This window comes from Danio aesculapii, chromosome 23 (assembly GCF_903798145.1).
Source record: "Danio aesculapii chromosome 23, fDanAes4.1, whole genome shotgun sequence".
NCBI classification, from domain to species: domain Eukaryota; kingdom Metazoa; phylum Chordata; class Actinopteri; order Cypriniformes; family Danionidae; genus Danio; species Danio aesculapii.
Window position 1 is genome coordinate 26955475 of NC_079457.1, and position 20334 is coordinate 26975808.

The following is a 20334-nucleotide window of genomic DNA, read 5'->3' on the forward strand; positions in this document are numbered from 1 at the left end:
AACAAACTTGATTGAGGGATGTGGGCTGAATAAATACCAAACTGTATTACATTCATTTTGCCAAGGGGGATTTTCTCATTTATTCAGTAATACTTACAAAAAAATAGAAAACATTGCTTTAAATCATATTTAATATCTAATGCAGTATATTTTTAACATTTTATAATGAACTTATTACTGTAAAAACATGAACAATTCCATTTATAACACAATGGAGTTCAATGAATACACTAGTCGAGCTGCACCTGCCTTTACCTTGATATGCTCTTAGATGTCAGATGTACTGTACGTTGAGTGACAGGATTTACATTTCAAAAGTCTGATTCATTTACAACATTTAATTGAATCATTTCATTTCAGTTGCTCAGCAATAAAACAAAAAAATAAACAAAAGATTACTTTGAATTGCAAATTCAGAATGACGATTTCAAAGGCATTCGACCCAAGCACCAACATTCTCCCTCTCTTTTAAGATGGGATGGTGGGCCAAATCAAAGGTTACCATGGGCAAACTTTGGCTCTACTTTGGGCATCTCTGGTATATAGTAATGTCACTCATTTTCAAGTCTTTCCTTGAGATATGAATTTGAGTTAATAGTCACAACTGAACAAAAGATCCTCTATTGAAACCTGTCATTTAAAACAGACAACTGACCCAGATAATACAATTTTGTCATTTACTCACCATTCATTTGTTCCAAACCTATTCAGTATCTTTCAACTTTTGAACACACAAGATCTTTTAGGGAATATTGGAAGCTGGTATAGATTGACTTTTCTGCTTTTCTATATGGAAGTCAAAAGTCAATAATAATACAAAATAATAATAAAGTTTTACCATTTAAACTTTTACTTTACAATAGTTCAAATTTAAGGAATATTTTTGCCCTGTTTTAATTTTAACAGTAGTCCTAAATCTGTGTTATATTCAGCACTTTTTGACAGACGTTTAGTGGTGTAAAGTAACAAATTACAAATACTCAAATTACCATGAGTAGTAGTTTACTCAGGAATTGTAATTTACTAAGTAGTTTTTAAAATGTGGACTTTTACTTTTCCCTGATTACGTTTTAGTGCTGTATCAGTACTTTTACTTCACTACTTTACTTCAACCTACAGTCACTACTTTTTCTTGTCTATGGAGATTGACTAAAGTAGATTAACCAGTCCTGTGATTCTTGTCCAATCAAATCGCACATAGAAAGTAAATTGCATCATACTGGACAACCTCAAGACATGGGCGCTTCATAAATGCAACAAACCGTTTGGAAGCATTAAAAGTGTGCAAGAAGATGTCTAAAATCTTTACACGCAATGATCGAGAGACTTTATGGACTGCATGTCACTGATAAGAAGATGGATGTTTACTGTATGAGGACTGAAACCACCAAATCCCCTTAAACAATTACTAATGCACTACAGAATGTTACGTTTACACATCCATCCACAAATTGCATGTAAACACATGAGCCGTTCTCATCGTAATACTCAATACTCACTACTCTTCAGTTCTTTCTAAAGGGCTACATTTTACTCCTTACGCTGAGTATTATTTATACTTTTACTCTACTTGCACTGTATACATTTTTGGGCAAGTAATGGTACTTTTGTGTATGCTTTTTCAGTACTCTTTCCACCACTGCAGATATTACAAGTAATAGTTTTGTTTGTTTGCATCTTAAAGGCGATTATTTTATGCCTGCATTTGATTTCCACCTATCTAACAATAAATATTCATTAAATAATAAAAAATGTATTAAAGTTCAGATGGCATAAGTGTACTAATTACAATACTGTAAGTATGTGTAATCCCTGCTATAATTACGAAAAAGTCCTTGTGAAAATTTAAGTGTCTGTGTCCAACCAAAAATAGAAAAAATGGGTAATCATTTAATTCATACGATTTACTACAATTTGTATTTTGTAGTTTTAAAGTAAAACTTTGTTCAAAGTCTCAAAACAGCAATCCAAATTAACAAGAACATTGTTGAAGTGATTTTTCTTATAATAATACTGACTGGTTACTGTAAAAACAAACAAACATTACTTAATAATATTACATTAACTCCATAATTAATACCAACCAGCTACATGCATAATTAATTTGAACAGCACTTTGTTTTTGTAGTAGCTATACGTAGCTATAAACGTAGAGTTTGAGGATGTTTAATCATTCTCTTTTAGAGAAAGAAATTAAATTTAGATTAAATTTCTCAACTTTCATTCTATCTCTCATCTAAATTGTAATTTGCACGGCTTCCGCCTCAAACATCATTAACCCCCTCTTTTATCAGGCGTTTGTTTACTATTGCTAGATAGGAGATGAGCGTTTATTTATCGGTTAAATCGATGTGCAGACTCTGCCTGGTCGGGCGGGCGGGCGTGTGTGTTTCGGGGGCAGTGGAACTCGAGCGCGAGCCCGGAGAGCAGAGCGCGGCGCTGATTGGATAACAGAGCTGTATAAAATGCCGCAGTGCCGTATTTCTCTCTTTCGTGGAGATTTAGTCCAAACCCCAATGCGGTCTGAACAAACTGCCCAGGGCCGTCATACGAGAGAGCCGCCGCGCACAGGACCGTCATATTAACAATGAAGGAGAGGAGAATCAGCCAGCCTTTGGTAATGCGTTGTAAACTGGTTTTAGTAGGAGACGTGCAGTGCGGGAAAACTGCAATGTTGCAAGTCTTAGCCAAAGACTGTTATCCCGAGGTACGTATGACACCTTTCTATTTCTCTAACGTATTCAATGAGCTGCTATTGGTGTTTATTTGTGATACTGATGTTGCATATGCCATCATACAACAATATAGCCTACTGTGACATTATAAACTGCGTTTTAACATCCCTGTATTCATACATCACTCATTAAAGTGATACTCTGTATCGTTCTCATGTGAGTTGGTTGTCATGCACGTGTTGACGCTGGAAAAAAATCTAACCATACACAGAGAACATACTTAAACGACGTGTTTTTATACAGTTGTTTAAATGCCGGGTTTTATTTGGCTTCTCCCCCTCAGACTTACGTGCCGACAGTGTTTGAGAACTACACAGCTGGACTGGAATTAGAGGAGCAGCGCGTGGAGCTCAGTTTATGGGACACGTCAGGTGAGCGACAAGACAGACACTGACCGACCAACAGCTGGACGCTGCTGTACATAACAGATCGTTTAAACTCGTTAACACGCTTGCACTATTTTTTGGTTTTAAATAATATTAATTGAAGCTGAATTAAATAGAATTTAAATCATGGGTTAATTTACTGGCTCAAGGTCTGTATGGCTTACTTTAAGATTTGTTTTTGGTCTATAATAAAACAGTCTATGGTTTCCAATATTGCTTGGAACCAAATTTACACTCAGTGTGTGAATAAAACATGAAAAATCTGATTAAAATGAACGTTTATCTATGCGTGAAATTGAAGAAGACGGGTTAATGAAATAAATAAAGCCAGTTAAATAGATAAAGCATACAGTTATATTAAAGAATAATACAGCTATAGAACATTTAAGCAAGCACATAAACATTCTCAGTTTCTCTGAAGTTACTTGGTAATGTTTTAGTAAAATGTTAATATATTTTTTTCTGTAAAGTTTAAGATTTCACACAAATGTACACTTTATTCTTAATGTCTGTAACAGAAATAAAAAAATTCTCTGTTATCTACAAACAGACCTGTTGTTATGAGACAGTGGGTTAACATGCTTATGTTTTATCTATTCATTTGGCTTTTTTTCACCTTATTTTGTAATTGTGTTTAAATAGTGAAATTTGTGCAGAAAATAGCTGAAGTATCCATTATGATCTGTTTAAAATTTCACCAAGAGACCAGCATGAAAAGCATCCCAATAGAGATCTGTAGCTCCACCCACTATGAAGTGAGAATGACAATCAATTCAGTCTCCCTAGACTTTTTCAAGTTGTGTATATGTTGTATGCTTGTTTTGCTAATACCCCTGTATACAACCAAATAACTCTTAAATTAACTAAATTGTGCCATTCGTAATTTGTTTGGGGATCGTTTCCTCCTCGCACTCAAAATGTAAATAGTTGATACTATAGTTGATTATCTTTTTGCCAGTTGTTTCATGCAAACTTCTTTGCTTTGAACCAATGTTGTGATTCTCTGCTCTAAAAAAACTGGGTTACAAATTTAGTAATAAAAAAAAGGTTATCCATACCTGACCCAAAGTTGGGTTTTAACAACCAAACCTTTTTTGTTGATGTTGAGTTTTATAAATTATAAGGTAATACTTTACAATAAGGTTCCATTAGTTAATGTTAGTATACAACTCACTATACAACCCATTCACAATACATTTAGTTCACTATTTATTCATCTTTATTAACAATAGTTAATGAAAACAGCCATCAATTGTTAGTTCTTGTCAACTGACAGTGGAATAACTACATTGTTAATGATTTTTGTAAATTACACAGTATTTAACTGTAATATTTTACTGTAGAACAGTTATGCGGTATGTTACTGTATTTTAAAGCCATTGTGAAAATTACTGTATATTTTACAGTAAAGATATACATACAATTCTGTAAATACACATACAGCAGATAAATGGTGCTGTAAATGTAAATACAGTATTTTTCAGTAATTTGAGTTACTAAAATACAGTATTTGTAATTCATTTACAGTAAGTTAAGTAAATTCTACAGGAAATTGTTAACACTGTAATGTTAGCAAGCGCAACTTTGGATTTTAATAAAGCAGTTAATAAATGCAGGTATTCATTATTATTAGTTCATGTTAGTAAATAAATTAATGCAAATTAAATTAATTACAGCGTACTGTAAAACGAGATTTGAAAAATAAGAAAAATACATCTGAAATCTACTGAAAAAAAGTGGTACACCCTCTAACAAACAGGTCATTATATTCCATCTGGTAATGAGTATAAATCAAAATGCTTGTTTATAATAAAGTAGACATACCATAAATAAAACAGATTTGCTTTGTTTTTAATAATATTCGTCTAGAATGCATTCCAATGACATGGATGTGCTTGTGTGCAGTTGTGTTGACTGTTATTGGGCCAGTAGGTCAGTGAGATGTTACAGGAGAGACACCTGAGTCAGGCAATGAAGCTGGCATATGTGAAGCTGCAGTAAGTGGGTGAAAGACTCTGACAGATGCAACACCTGAGACCAAACCTCAAGCGCCAGACACTGGCCGTGTGCCACCTGCACCTTCTGTCTGCCTCTGGATGAGTCGAAAAATAAGGCCCGTGTAGAACAGCACAAGGTTTTGCAGTGTTTAGGAATGTCTCTTAGTGACATGCGAAGCCCTTTTTGATGACGTAGATGGTGGTTTCTGATAGATTAGAAAGATCACTGCTTGTTTCAGTGGATTTGGTTTTATCTATTAATTTGGTTTTGTCTATTAGTTTCAATACCACACAGGCATTTGATCAGGGATTGTTTAGTCTGTGTGTTTACGAGTGTATCTGATTAGAAGGATTGTATTAAGATTTGGATGCAGAAAGCTGTGGCTGATAGCTGAAGCATTTTCATTCTTATCTAGTAAAAAGTCAAGGAATGTTCTTCTGATAGTCTAATTTCTTTATTTCATTTCTTGATTCATGAAGGTTTAAGTTGAAAAAAAGTATCTGATAGGGATTGTTTAATTTACTAACCATTTATTTACCCTCAAGTGGTACCAAACTCTGAGTTTTCTTGAAAAACATACCTTACAAATTAAGATATATTAAAGAGTTAAAACTGGTAGCCATTGACCTTCATAGCAGAAAAAAAACAATGTACATTTCCATGTTTCCAAAATTTTATGAAATAACTACTTCTTTTCTTTTAAATGAACAGTTCACCTTAAAATGAAAACTCATTTTTATGTTTCATTGTTCTGCAGAAAACAAATGTTATTCTAAAAGAAATTATAGACAAAACAGTTGAAAACTCAAATAAAAGAGGTCCAAAACAATCCAGAGGAATAATGAGTGATTTTAAGTGAACCATTTCCTGAAACAGTCATTCTGTATCATCACATTTACAGAAACTGGATATTGTTTTGAATGTGGTTTATTTTTTTAAAGTGCATGCTCTCCTCAAATGCCTTTGTTAATAAGTGATATTTTAACTCAGATTAAGCTTTGCAGTAGTGTAAAGGTTTAATATTTTTATATCCGCAGCATTTGAAAGCTGGGTTTTTTAGGGTCATGATGCGTAGCACGTTGTGTAACATATCAGTCAGTGATGCCTGATGAATGTGAATCTGTTAATTGTCATGGCTGACTGCTTGACTGAGTGCCTGGATATTGCTTTTCTATAAAAGCTGTCTGATAATTCACTAATTCTCTTTTTTGATGTAATTAAGTCTTTTAATCTACCTAACAACAAATATGTATGACAAAATATATAATTTTTCAAGGAATAATTAGATTTTCACTTCTTAAAAAAAATTATGATGGTTTGCTTTATTAAAATCTGAATATTAATAGTTAATAATTGTAGAATTCATATTAGTGTTATTATTATGATTATTATGATTGTGATGATGATTATTATTATTATTATAACAACAAGTACTACAACTACTTTAATAACAACTTTACTGGTTGTGAATGAACGGAAAAGCAACAGGACTTCCTGTCTCAAGGTATTTCCTGCTTTGCATTTTTTACTCTAAACACACTGTCTTATCATGAAATGTGGAAAACATGCTGGAATTTACCAGTCACACTGACCTGCAGCAACTCAGCTCAGAAGTGAAAAGGCTTACTGGAGGGGGAAATACATTTTATCTATTTCATGCACAGAAGCTTGAGAAGCCAATCCCACAGCTCTTGTTAAAGGAAAACTAGGTGAATAGGGTAAAAATAAGAAGTTATTTCCGTACATGCCAGGCTGATTAATAACACAGTTCACTGTTCAAGGGAGAGTTCATCCAAAAGTGAACATTCTGCCATCAATTACTCACGCTTCACTTGTTCCAAACTAGTTTGACTTTATTTCTTCTGTTTAAACCCATAAACATATATAGTTGATGCCCCCTTGTATATTTTTTTCTGTTTAATGTAAAGAAGATTTTTTAACACATTTCTAAATATAATAGTTCTAATAACAAATTTCTAATTACTGATTCTTTAATTAGGCAAATCATTGTATAATGATGGTTTGTTCTGTAGCTAAGCAAAAATATATTGCTTAAGAGGGCTAATAATATTGACCTGAAAACGGTTTTAAATAAATTAAAACAGTTTTTATTCTGGCCTAAATTAAACAAATAAGACTTGCTGCAAAAGAAAATAATAATATAGGAAATACTGTGAAAAATTCACTATTATTATTCAACATAATTTGGGAAATATTTAAAAAAAGAAAAAAAGGCTAATAATTCAACTATGTATATACAGTTGAAGTCCCCCCCTTTGATTTTTATTTATTTTTTTAAATAGTTGCTAAATGATGTTTAACAAGGAAATTTTCACAGTATGTCTGATAATATTTTCTCTTCTGGAGAAAGGCTTATTTGTTTTATTTCGGCTAGAATAAAAACAGTTTTTAATTTTTTAATCACCATTTTAAGGACAAAATGATTAGCCCCTTTAAGCTATATATTTTTTCGATAGTCTACAGCAGGAGTCACCAAACTTGTTCCTGGAGGGCCGGTGCCCTACAGATTTTAGCTCCAACTCTAATCAAACACACCTGAACAAGCTAATCAAGGTCTTACTAGGTATACTTAGAACATCCAGGCAGGTGTGTTAAGGCAAGTTGGAGCTAAACTCTGCAGGGACACCGGCCCTCCAGGACCGAGATTGGTGACCCCTGGTCTACAGAAAAAAATCATCATTATACAATAACTTGCCTAATTACCCTAACCTGTCTAGTTAACCTAATTAACCTAGTTAAGCCTTTAAATGTCACTTTAAGCTTTATAGAAGTGTTTTGAAAAATATCTAGTCCAATATTATTTATTTTCATCATGGCAAAGATAAAATAAGTCAGTTATTATAAATGAGTTATTAAAACTGTTATGTTTAGAAATGTGTTGAAAAAATCTTCTCTCAGTTAAACAGAAATTGGGGAAAAATAAACGGGGGCTAATATTTCAGGGGGGCTAATAATTCTGACTTCAACTGTATATTCTGAAAGCTGTACCCTATTAGTTTTTCCTGCTATGGATGTTAACTGTTGCATTATTTTAGCATACTTCAAAATATCTTGTTTTGTGTAAAACAGAAAATGGTTTGGAAAATAGTGAGTAAATTTTCCTTTTTGGTTAAACTATCACTTTAAGACTTGAAAAAATGTTGGGGTTGACAAGTTTTCTAAAATGTCATATTTAAATATGCAAATCAAGTCAAGTTTAATTAAATGTGCTTATTTACAGACATTACTAGCTCAAAAATTGGAACAATGGATGAACACAGGCTCAAAAACTTTGCTTAACCCAACTATATATCACAGAAAGCTGTGAACAACCAGAAAACAAGTACTATAAAATGTTGTTTATAAGCAGGCAAATTTTATATTAACTTAGGAATATAGATATGAATAAAACTGTGCTATTTGGTGTATGAAAGTGCTGCTGAAGTAAAGATATATAGCTCTGTGCTTTTGAGAAAATGTCCTTAAATATATATTTTAATTGAAATGTACAGATAAAAAAAAATGGAAGGCAAGAAAAGACAGAAAAAAAAAAAAAAAAAACTAAAACAGAAAATTTAACAACTAACCTGGAGTTAAAGTTTTTGTATTTTTTTTTTTTATTCATTCATCCGATCTTTGGCAAGAGCACTTTTAGCATTAATTATTGAATAGGATTAGACTATTAGCATCTCGCTCAATAAAATTCAAAAATGAGTTTTGATAATTTTCCTATTCCTATTTTCTGTTGGTCTTCCAACACAAATGTAACCACAGAAAAGCCAAGATTTAAACAGAAAAATGAGCAAATGTTTTTCAAGTGAGACGCTAGCTGTCTAATCTGATAAAAAAATTTTAAGCTACGCTAAGTTAAAGAACCAATGCAAGAGCCCGCTAAATGGATTCACAACTGGTAAAAGTCTACTGTTAACACTAAAGGCCCTATCATTCACCTGGCGCAATGCGGCACAAGGCATGACGCAATTGTTGTTTGCTAGTTTCAGCTTGGCGCAAGAGTGGTTTTGACGTTTTGCGCCACGCTGTTTAAATAGCAAATGCATTTGCACTCATATGTGCGCTCATAGGCATTCTGTTCTCAAAAGGAGGCGTGTTGAGGCGCATTGCTGGCGCGTTGCTATTTTGAGAAACTATAATAGATTGTTCAATAGACCAGAACGAAGACGGTCTAAAGTCCAGCGCAGAGCACGTTAGTTGTGCGCCTCGCTTACACATTGCTTAATACAGACAGGATGTACAGCGATACGCAAATATCTTTACATAGGAAAAAGAAATTATATATTAAGGATATATATAGGATATAATAAGGATATATATAGCATATAAAAATAAAGGATTAAAATATTACAAAACAATTTCATAGCCTACATAAATATAAAAACCATACTTTCATGCCTTCTTCATCTCGGGAGGCTTTTTCAGTTTATTCATAACAATTTGCTTTTGTAGAATGTTATCATTATTAGCAGTATTATTTATTATATGCATATTTATATTTGTTTTATTAAAAACAAGCTTATATTTCCCACCTGTCAGGTTTTAGACCATATGGGGTATAGCATGTGTATTAGGATATAACTCAGTTTTTGACCACACTTCATTATTATTGTTCATTTATTCGTTTGCTGGAAATTCGAACTGAATTTAGAAATAGTTTTGAAACAAATCTTTGCGCTTAACAAACAAAATTAATTATGTATAGGCTAATGGATGTCTGTGCGTACAAGAAGTTTCCCTATCCTCAAGAGTGAAAGTGAAAGTAAACAATGAGGAGGTTCATCTCTCATTCTCGTGCTGTAGATGCTCTGTTTAACTGTTTTCTTGCTAGTGAAGCATTCAGTTTTTCCCACTTACAAAGTCCATCATGTAAATAGCAAATGTGCTATGGCACAACGCAACTGAAAGGGAATGGGGGACGAGACTCTGATTGGTTTATTCTCAAAACACACCTATAACTCATTAAGAAAATAAGCTCAACCCTTTTAGACCATGCACCACGGCGCAAAGCGGATTTTTCCGTCCTTAAAATAGCTAAAGTCAATTCCGACACACCCTTATTGCTTTTGCGCCCTGCACTTTGCACTTGGATTGTCAAAATAGAGCCCTAAGTGACTTGTAAAATGAGCCAAAAAAAAAAATAAATAAATGAATAAAATAAAATAAAATAAAAAAATCGAGGAAAAAAGCGGAGTGTTAATTTTGGATGTTATTAAATGGCAAAAAAATCCCAGAATCTCAAAATGGCCATGCACATAAATTAACAGTGATGCTGCAGCCTCTCGTTTCGCCTAAAAAAGCCAGTTAGTCTTTGTTAATTGTGTACAGCCTGGTTAGAAGGAGAAACACTGGCAGAGTAAATGATGCAGCCCTGCACAAACACTCATCAGCATACGTGAACAAACACAGTCTAATCAGGACTAATTACAGCGGCTTTAATTGAATTTGCTCATCTGGCTCTGGCTGCTTCAGGCATCTCTTCACGCGCTCTCCAGATCAAAGAGGAGACAAGCAACTCAGTCTTTGACAGGGTCTGCTTTGAGCCTCTCCTCCAGCTCTTACTCTAGCACATCTGATTCAAGAGGAATATACTGTATTTATCATCTGATTGGCCAACATTAGCTGAAGTCAGGTGTCAAGAGCAGTTTCCTTCTAGCACAGATACAGATACAGAGATTGGTCTTACTACTGAGTTTGAATAGATGCATGACACATCTAATTGGTTTAAATTGATGCATAATTTTAATTCATTATAATAATGTTCAGTAACACACTTACCCGCTTCGAATGTTATCACTCCATTGAATGGCTGATATCAGTGGTTATCACCGGATAGATATGGGCAAGTTGGGGCCTTCTGCGCCCACTGGTAGGCTCAGAAGGCTGTTATCATCCATCCACATGGTTAATCAGCTTTACTAATAGAGAAGACTCCAGATCCAGATCTGTTTTTACATTACTGTGACGGTTGGGTTTAGGGTAGAGGTAGACGTCAATAAAATACAATTAATGCGAAATGTAATAAATAATATGAGCAATTCTCGCTAAATTCCAGCCAGAGCCATATGTGATCTATAGCTGATTAACCAGTGTCCATGTGCATGGATGATAACAGCCTTCTGAGCCTACCAGTAGGTGCAGAAGGCCCCTTCTAGCCCATATCTATCAGCTGATAACCACTGATAACGTCCATTCAATAGAGTGATAAAATTCGAATCGGCTGTAACACTATAGTTTAGGTCACAATTCACAGAATTAACAAACACTCAACTAACACTAATAGCTAAATAAACTACTAATTACCTGTTAGTAATAGTTTGAAAGGTAGAAGCTGGGTTTAGGTTTTGGATAGGATTAGGGATGCAGAATAAGATCATACTTTATAACTATAAACAGTTAATATCTTAACAATAGGCAGGTAATAAGCCAGTAGTTAATAGCGTGAGTTGTGAACTAGTGTGGTCGTAATTTTATTTAAATTCGCTTGTTTTTAATAAAAAAATATTTTTTAAAAAGTAATAATGATTATTGCATTCATATTTACATAATATAATATTTCTAGGGATGAACTGAAAGGAAAACTTTGTGCCAAAACTGAAACCATAAAATTCTGGATGCACTTGGCCGAAAGCAGAAACAGTTTATTATTTTATTAAATGTAATTTTTAGGATTTTTAAAATTTAGCTCAGTAACTTAAATTATACTCATTAAAAAATAATAACACAAGCCAATGAAATAATCAAATTTTATTAACAGTGAGCTAAATATTGAGCTATTTTGAACTTTGACTGCAGCACACATGCAAGGTAAGGGTGCACACTATGCAATCCGAACTGTGCCACAGGCGTTTTTAACGGTTCGTTGGACAAGTGTGAGTGCTCCGAATCAGTCCCAAGCGCGGTTCAGTTGGCCCTGGCCCTTGTAGTGTGAGTGACAAGCTGAAACTGAAGACGAGAAGTCACTTTTAAGGGACTGTTTCATATGAATTTATTAATCATTCTTACTTTTCAATGAATGCAAACTGTAGTAGTTTATTAAAGATGCAAACTAGGGGTGTCAAAATTAATTATTTCTTCTGTGCACCGCGATGCAGACGCAGACAATTCGGTATCGGTTCAGTAATAATCATAATCGGTAAATCATAACCACCCCCCAAAATACAACACTGTATATGGAAAGCATCGTCAATGCACCGTGACGCACCGAAATATCGATTTGAACTGAATCGATGGCATGATAATCTTAACCGAACCGAACTGTGAGACCAGTATAGGTTCACACCTCTAATGCAAACCCCTCGCTGCGCGTCAGTTGCACCTTTAGCAAACCTCCTAATATGTGCAGCACAAGGACTTTTAGGACAATTTATTAGCGTCAAAAATGGTGGATCTGTTTGGCAAGATATTTGACAGCGTGTACTGCATCCCAAATGACTAAACCGATATAACTAAAGCAATCTCCACTGTGCGGAGCGAGAGCGCTTCTCTTGCTGTTAAACTGAACAGTCGTATCATCGATGACGTAAGCATGCTCTGGTTCGGAAGGCAAAATGCAGTGTGAGTGCAGGCCATCAGTGGAGAATGGAGGGGGGACAATCACGCTTCAGCACATTTCAAGGCAATTGTAACTTGTGTGAGTACGCCCTAAGGCTGGAAGCCTAGAAGCCTAATATTTGAAGCCAACAATTGAAAATGCTAGCTGAAAATTAAAATATAATAATAATAATGATAAAAAAAAAAAAAAAAAAAAATATATATATATATATATATATATATATATATATATATATATATATATATATAATAACAATAATATTAATAGTAACAAAATATATATAATAATAATAGTAATAATAATTTGGGGCATTCCTATTTTTTTTACAATCATATGGCAAAATATGACCCAAAAAGTATTTTGGAATAAAATCTGGTTTATGGTAATGCTGTGCAAATATATCTAATGAAATGTACAAATGCATAGTTCAGTATAATATTCCAGGCTTAAATCTTAAAATACAAGCATAAAAGTACATAAACAATGTTTTGATGCTAAAAAAGCTCAGTTTTATTGTTTTTCTAGTTTACTAAAATAAACAGGCAACAGATAATAATAATAATATTAATATACATACTTTTATATTATTTTACACACTCACAATTATTCTGGTTAACTTCACATATCAAACTCATAGTTTAATATAGGAGTCCAGCTTAAAGTCTGCAATACATTTGTTCTGTAATTCAGTGTAATGCAAATTCTGTTACACCCATTACACCGAATGCGAACATCAGAGTGAATAGATTAGATTAGATTCAACTTTATTGTCATTACACATGTACAAGTACAAGGCAACGAAATGCAAGTAAATTGAACCCCCCCCGACCGTACACAAACATCACAATTCCAGAGCAATACAGGTCACAGGAGGTGGAACTGGAAATAAGATACATTTCAGGAGAGAGAGGCAAAAAAAACTCCCTCTCACCTTGCTCTTGAGTTAGAGCAATGTGAGATCAAGGAGAAAGAAAAAGCCCGAGCAATCTAGCACAAAAAACACACCAACAAGAATAGGTACCGATATTGCCTTATTTATTTCCATATTTATATTTCACATGTGCGATTATTGTTTAGCACTAACGAAAATGTGTTAAACCTAATAACCATTTGAATGCCTGAATGTATATTCCAATAAAACTAAATACAAATAGTTTGCAAGCTAACTATATTACCCACACTGAAATAAAGACACTTAATCAGCAATAAATCAAAATGATGGCCTCAGTGTTGAGATTTGTATTGTCTAGCGAAGTGAACAGATAGTGATATGCGGATTGCCCGCCTCTTCATTGTTTTGTCTTGTCAAATCTCTTTTCATTCTGCCATATATTCTCCATCTAAAGTAGCGAGCTGAGTCACTGTCTACATATACAGCAGTAATACGTGACCCCTGAGAGGCTCACACAATACAACTCCCAGCATCTGAGCCGAGGATTGATACTCTAATAGGCACAAACACATGAATATTGTGTGAAATGTGCCTTTAATGGACTTGCTTTATTTTCCGTCCACACAGAGCCATAGAATGAGTGTTTATGTGCGCATCCTTCAATGCCGTTGCTGTAGTTACGGATTGAGATGAGGCTTGCAGTGTGTGGGGGACAAGACCTCCTCGGCAACTCATTCTGTCAATAAAGGAATCTCCGAGATTCGCCCACACACATGCACACCTATTAGGAGAACCGCCATACATTTTGCTATTTACGATATTTGCAATCCCCCATATCACTTTGTATTCTTTATTGAGTTATGGCTCAAAAGTATGATCAAGTTATTTGATGTTCAGTTTGCATTATTGATGTTTGTCGTGTGTTTGCTCCTGCAGGTTCACCGTATTATGATAATGTCAGGCCTCTCTGTTACAGCGATGCGGATGCTGTGCTGCTCTGCTTCGATATAAGTCGGCCTGACACTGTGGAAAGCTCGCTGAAAAAGGTGAATTTCATTTTATGACTTCTGAATATTCACTTAAAGAGACGGTCCATATAACAATTTTTTAAAAGATGCTGTTTTTTTTGTTTTTTTACTCAAAATGTAGGTGACTTTTTCTTCAGTAGAGCATTTTAGTTCAAATTGTAGTGTTTGGTGGTTCTTTAAATATAAGACAATGCTCCTAATGATATATTGAGATTGTATTATTAGGTACATAAAATCTCAATGTATTGTAAGAAAAATAATACATTTTGGCATTGCTTTTGTTTTGCTTTTATGAATGCAGTATGACTATTGACTTCCACTTTTTGAATCACCAAGTTTTAGCTACAAATCTTATTTATTGTTTATGAAGGTTTTGTCATTAAAACACATCCCAGTCTGATCATTTTTTATCAAACATGGACAGAATCCATTTAACATGCAACATTCCAACATTACTATTATTATTATTATTATAATTATGAAAAACAAGCTTATATATAGATATTAGGCATGGGCCGGAGCGAAATCACAGTTTTGCGGTATCACAGGTATTGGGAGATACTGCTCTAAAATAAGTTTTTTTTTATGTCTGGGTAAAAAACAACATCTTATATCACCTCATTGAACACAATTTATTTTATTTTAGGAAACATTTTAAATTGGAACAGTAAACATGTCCGGCTAAATAATTAAAATAATTCATTGACTTCTGCTATCTTTATAAGTTTAAAAAACACAGATTTGTTTTACAACACAATTTTATATTCGAATTATAATGTAAAAAATTATTCATATTAAAAAAACCTTACATATACCTGAGGCACGGTATAACAGAAAATTCTAACGGCTTTAAAACCTTAACTTTTTCAAACTGCGGTAAACATTGACCCTGGTTATCATCCCATGCCTAATAGATATAGTTTTATTTTGAAAATATTTGAAGTGCCCCAAAAATGAATTTTTGAAAAAGGCCCTTCATGCAGGGCATACCACAGCTCTAAGTGAATAAAAACATCCAGCAAAGTTTTAAATCTGAAAGTGCAACATGTTTAAATTATTGTCTCTCAAAAGAGTTGACGTCAAGTTATTTCATTGCCATCAACGTGAAACATTAGCAGATTGAGCTTGTTGCACATACAGATTAAAGAAAGCTTGTTTTGTTGAGCAACTTGTCACTGAACAATTAATGTAAAAATGAATGCATATTATAAAACAATTCATGTGTTTTTTGATCTTGCATGCATGTAAACCTGATGTTGGGGACTAAAATATGAACTTTTCATAATTCATAATAGGGGCACTTTAATTATTTTATCTAGAGAATAAATGCACCAGACATTAAACAGCAGTTAATTACTATTCTATATAGTTTTATATCTGTATTTCTCAAAAGGCATGGGACGATAACCGTTTTCAAGGTATACAGCGGTTTGAAAAAGTCAAGGTATTAAAACCACCCAAATTTCCTGCTATCCCGTTCCAATGGTTTATGTAAGATTTTTGTTTTAGGACAACAGTATCTCCAGCAGAAAAGATATTCAAAGATGCTGTTTTGAATTGTAAATAGAAAGCGGTGATAAGTTTTAATTATTTAGCCTGACATGTTTACTGTTTCAAAATAAAATGTTTTTCAAAATAAAATATATTGTGTTCAAAGGGAAAAAGTTTTTGTTTTAAAAGAATTGAAAGTTTTTATTTGAGTTTTTATTTAAAAAGAATATACTTTAGAACAGTGATCACAATATCGTGACTATTATCCAAGGTTATCATACCCTCAGGGTCTCTTACTGTCCCATGTCTATTTCTCAAAATGGTATAGATTTAAATTGATCAAATATTCAGATAAATATCTGAAAATGATACACCGGTGCATATTTCAAGTGACTTTTATTGCATATAGACAAAAACGAGATTTCTGAAAGTATTCAGTTTTCAATTTTGAGTAAACTACATGACATTCTGTTGCTTCAAGTAGAAACAAGAAGGAAATGGTTTGGCATTATATTAACAGCTCTCTCATTGCAGTGGAAAGCAGAAATCATGGATTTCTGTCCCAGCACTCGAATAATCCTAGTGGGCTGCAAGACGGACCTGCGTACAGATGTTTGCACACTGATGGAGCTGTCCAATCAGAGACTGACACCCATCTCCCATGAGCAGGTCAGTAGCTTGCACCCTCCCCCTTTGCAAACTTGACTTTTTCTGCAAATCTCTTTTTTTTCTGCATTTCACACTCCAATTTCCTTACAGGGCACCCTGTTGGCGAAGCAGGTAGGAGCAGAAGTGTACCTGGAGTGCTCTGCGTTCACATCAGAGAAAAGCATCCACAGCGTGTTTCGCTCAGCATCGCTCACGTGCCTCAACAAACTGCAGCCGCCCATAAAGCAAAGCCCCACTCGCCGTCTCTCCAAACGCCTCCTCCATCTGCCCAGCAAGGCTGAGCTCCTGACCTCCTCCTTCAGCAAGGAGAGAACCAAGAGCTGTGCCATCATGTGAACCCCACACGCGCCGCTCTAACTCTATAAAAATGTGTTTTCGCTCTTCGAGAGGGTTGGTTGGGGCGGGGTCGAGAGGTGGGGAGGTCATGACCTTTCATGACCCCTCCCTCTCTCTACACTTATGTTGTTCTTCCATTCTGAAACACCCCACCTGCAAACACACTCATCCCTACAACAGAGAGCCGCTGCCATTGTTCAAGGTTACACATCCTATCGCTAATGTATTGATTGGTTTCCCTTTACCAGCATATGGCTTCATATGAACTGTCAATCAATCAAACAAAAAGAGGAAACGCAGTGTGTTTTGGACACTGTTGGATTTTTTGTGCGTAGTCTTATTTGTTAGTGTGAATAAGTGGGAATGTGGGTTGAGTTGTGAACGTAATTTAATATTTAATAACGGAAGAGGATGTGTTTCTGTTTCACAGTACGCACTTTAGGGAATGTGGATGTGATTGGAAAGGCGATGACCGAATTCAGGTTGGCAATAGTTGCAAAGCAAAATTCTGTATTGAAAGAGCGAGTTCGTGCTGAAGTCTCTGCCACTAAACTGGCATGAAGCGATTTGTTAGACGTCATGCAGGCATGAGGGGAGGAGCCAAAACAAGATTTGATGTCCTCCTGAAAATGGCAGACAGTGTTATAAATCTGCTAGACGAAGCATCCAATCACATTTGTACAATCCAGATGTATTGGACATGATGACACACTCTTTTATCCTCTCTCTCTCTCTCTCTCTCTCTCTCTCATCTTTACTGTAGTCCTTTATGCCCCTAGAGAATAGGTGATAAATCTCAGCTGATGAGGAGAAGCCCAGCAGTCGCCGGGCCATTTCTGAGTATAGGAGGGAGTTATTACCACAAAAAAAAAAAAACAACTTCCAGATGTTCCAGGCTTTTTTTTTTTTTTAGAAAGCAAGATCTTTCGCTGAAGTAATTTTAGAGATGGGCTTGGAAGGTCATGAGGGATTACTAAGGGACACTGCTGTCCACCAGAAACGATCAACGTTGCATAAGTGAGAAAACAATTAGCAAATCTTTTCTGCAGTGATCTTAAATTCTGACCTCAACGCCTAATTCTCAATAACAGTAAAGAGCTGATTTTGTATCATGCGGATAAGTTATTGATTAGTCTATGTGCTGGGTATTAGACTGCATTAGAATATCAGTGATTCTGATGTATTTGTTTGGATCACTGGCACAGAGCACTCTCCTCTCATCATAAACCTCACTCTGGTAATCTCTGGCTGAAATCCCACAACCATTGGTTGTGTAATGCGTACCCGTAAAACAACTAAATCCAAGTAGAAATAAACTGAAAAGACTCTGAATCTGACCACAGAATAACTTTAGCTCATCATATTTGACATGGTAAAATGGAGAATAATTGACAGCACTGTTCAAAAGTCTGTAAATCACATGCTTTGATTAAATATATGGCTGCAATATCATCATAATTCTTGGACTGACGTACCAGAAGAGGAAAAAGATTTTCATTTAAGCTGCATAACATTGGTAAATGAATATGCTGTCTTTTCTAGATAGTTTTAAATATGTAACATTTTGTGAAGATACTGTACATATAAACTAGTCCAAACCTAAAGGGATACCACACCCAAACATGAAAATATTCTCTCCATTCACTCACAATCAAGATACTCTAAACTTTTATCAAATTCTTTTTTCTGTTGAACACAAAACAACATATATAGACAAATATTGGAAAGCAGCAGCCATTGACATCCATCCAAAAATCTATGGAAGTCAATGGCTGCTGCTTTTCAACATTCTTGAGAATATTTTGTTTGTGTTCAAATCAAACCGGTTTGGAACAAGTGAAGGGAGAGTAAATGATGACAGAAATTTCATGGGTGAGCTCTCCCTTTAACTGCACCTCTGAAAATTACTATATAATTTACTTTATGAATTCTCACTCTGGCTCATCTGAACCAACTTGGGAGTTTTGACCTGCATCACTTCATGCTACATGCACTAATCACCAATTCAACACTGTTGCTTAGCAACAGACCAGTCAGTTAAGCTGGGCTACATGTCCGAAAACCACTCAAGAGGAGCTGAGAGAGAAAAAGAGTGTAAACAAAGTGAAAATAAGGAAGTTTTCTCACTGTAGCATAACCAATGGCTTTTTCACGGCTGTAGTTTTAGTTCAACATATGAGACATTTTACCGACCATCATCTTGATATGAATCTGTTACTGTTGTTTGGTTTAGTAGCACTCTTATATGTTATATGTCTGATGTGGTGGACCTCCACGATCTTCCTTTTGTTACTCAAGTCTGGACGTACATATGTTGTGCATAATCAGTTTTGTACAGCCCTTTAAATGCTGTCTGTGAAGATAATCTCAAAACAGACTGTATGATTGTGTGTAATGTAACGTGTTATTAACTTATTAATGGTTGATTATTGCTGGTTCTGTTTTATTATTTAGTTTCAGACAATCTATTTTATATTGACTATTGTTTGTGGATTATTTCTTTCCTTTGTCTCTGATGTCATGTGTCACTCTTAAATGAATTAAAACCTGAATTTGGTCAGTATATTGTGTGCATTCCTCATATTTTTAGTACTAAATATTTAGCATTTTCCTGACAGTCCAAAATAGAAGAATCTATACAATATATGTAACGTAAATGAAATTCTTTCCTAACAACCAGAGAAGTCATAAAAGTTCATCTGTCAGATAGGCTGACTTGTCTGTAGAGATATCATGAGAGATTTCACAGCAGACGAGCACTTTCATACAGCTGACTCTCGAATTACCATTTATTCAAACAGCATTCAAAACTAGGCCAACAGGTCTAAGAAAAACCAGGAGCGAGTCATGTGATTCTGCAGGAATAGAACACTATGAAACAGCATTACAGTGAATAATGAAGAGGCAGACACATGAAGATTTCACCAAACAAAACATTCAGTGAATGAGTTATCGATTTCCTTTAAGAAGCACAAAATATAGACAGTTTACAAAATTTGCATTTCACTATCAAATCGGCAAATCTTTGCATCAATACCATACACTCTACATTAGTTCATGATGCCCCATATTGTCCATGTTACCCATGGTACCACAACTGGATTATAAGAATATTCTGGAAAAAGGGAGGAAATACTACATGTGATACAACTATGTGTATATACACTTACCGGTCACTTTATTAGGTACACCTGTCCAACTGCTCGTTAACATAAATGTCTAAACAGCCCAT

The 20334-nt window shown here is 34.7% G+C and overlaps 1 protein-coding gene across 1 annotated transcript; it reads left to right on the forward strand.

The window, feature by feature from the left end:
- The first annotated feature begins 2434 nt into the window (after nt 1-2434).
- rnd1a (Rho family GTPase 1a) lies at nt 2435-19625 on the forward strand. Its single transcript, XM_056449782.1, has 5 exons — nt 2435-2707; nt 3019-3106; nt 14515-14624; nt 16632-16766; nt 16857-19625. Exons 1-5 carry the CDS (start codon nt 2588-2590, stop codon nt 17100-17102), a joined length of 699 nt encoding a protein of 232 aa, XP_056305757.1. The 5' UTR covers nt 2435-2587; the 3' UTR covers nt 17103-19625.
- The last annotated feature ends 709 nt before the right edge of the window (nt 19626-20334 follow it).

Excerpts from the sequence above, each read along its gene's own strand:
- rnd1a (XM_056449782.1), top strand. The coding sequence starts at position 2,588 with ATGAAGGAGAGGAGAATCAGCCAGCCTTTGGTAATGCGTTGTAAACTG. Across the intron at positions 2,708-3,018 it reads CCAAAGACTGTTATCCCGAG|ACTTACGTGCCGACAGTGTT; the intron begins GTACGTATGACA and ends TCTCCCCCTCAG. Across the intron at positions 14,625-16,631 it reads TGGAAAGCTCGCTGAAAAAG|TGGAAAGCAGAAATCATGGA; the intron begins GTGAATTTCATT and ends CTCTCATTGCAG.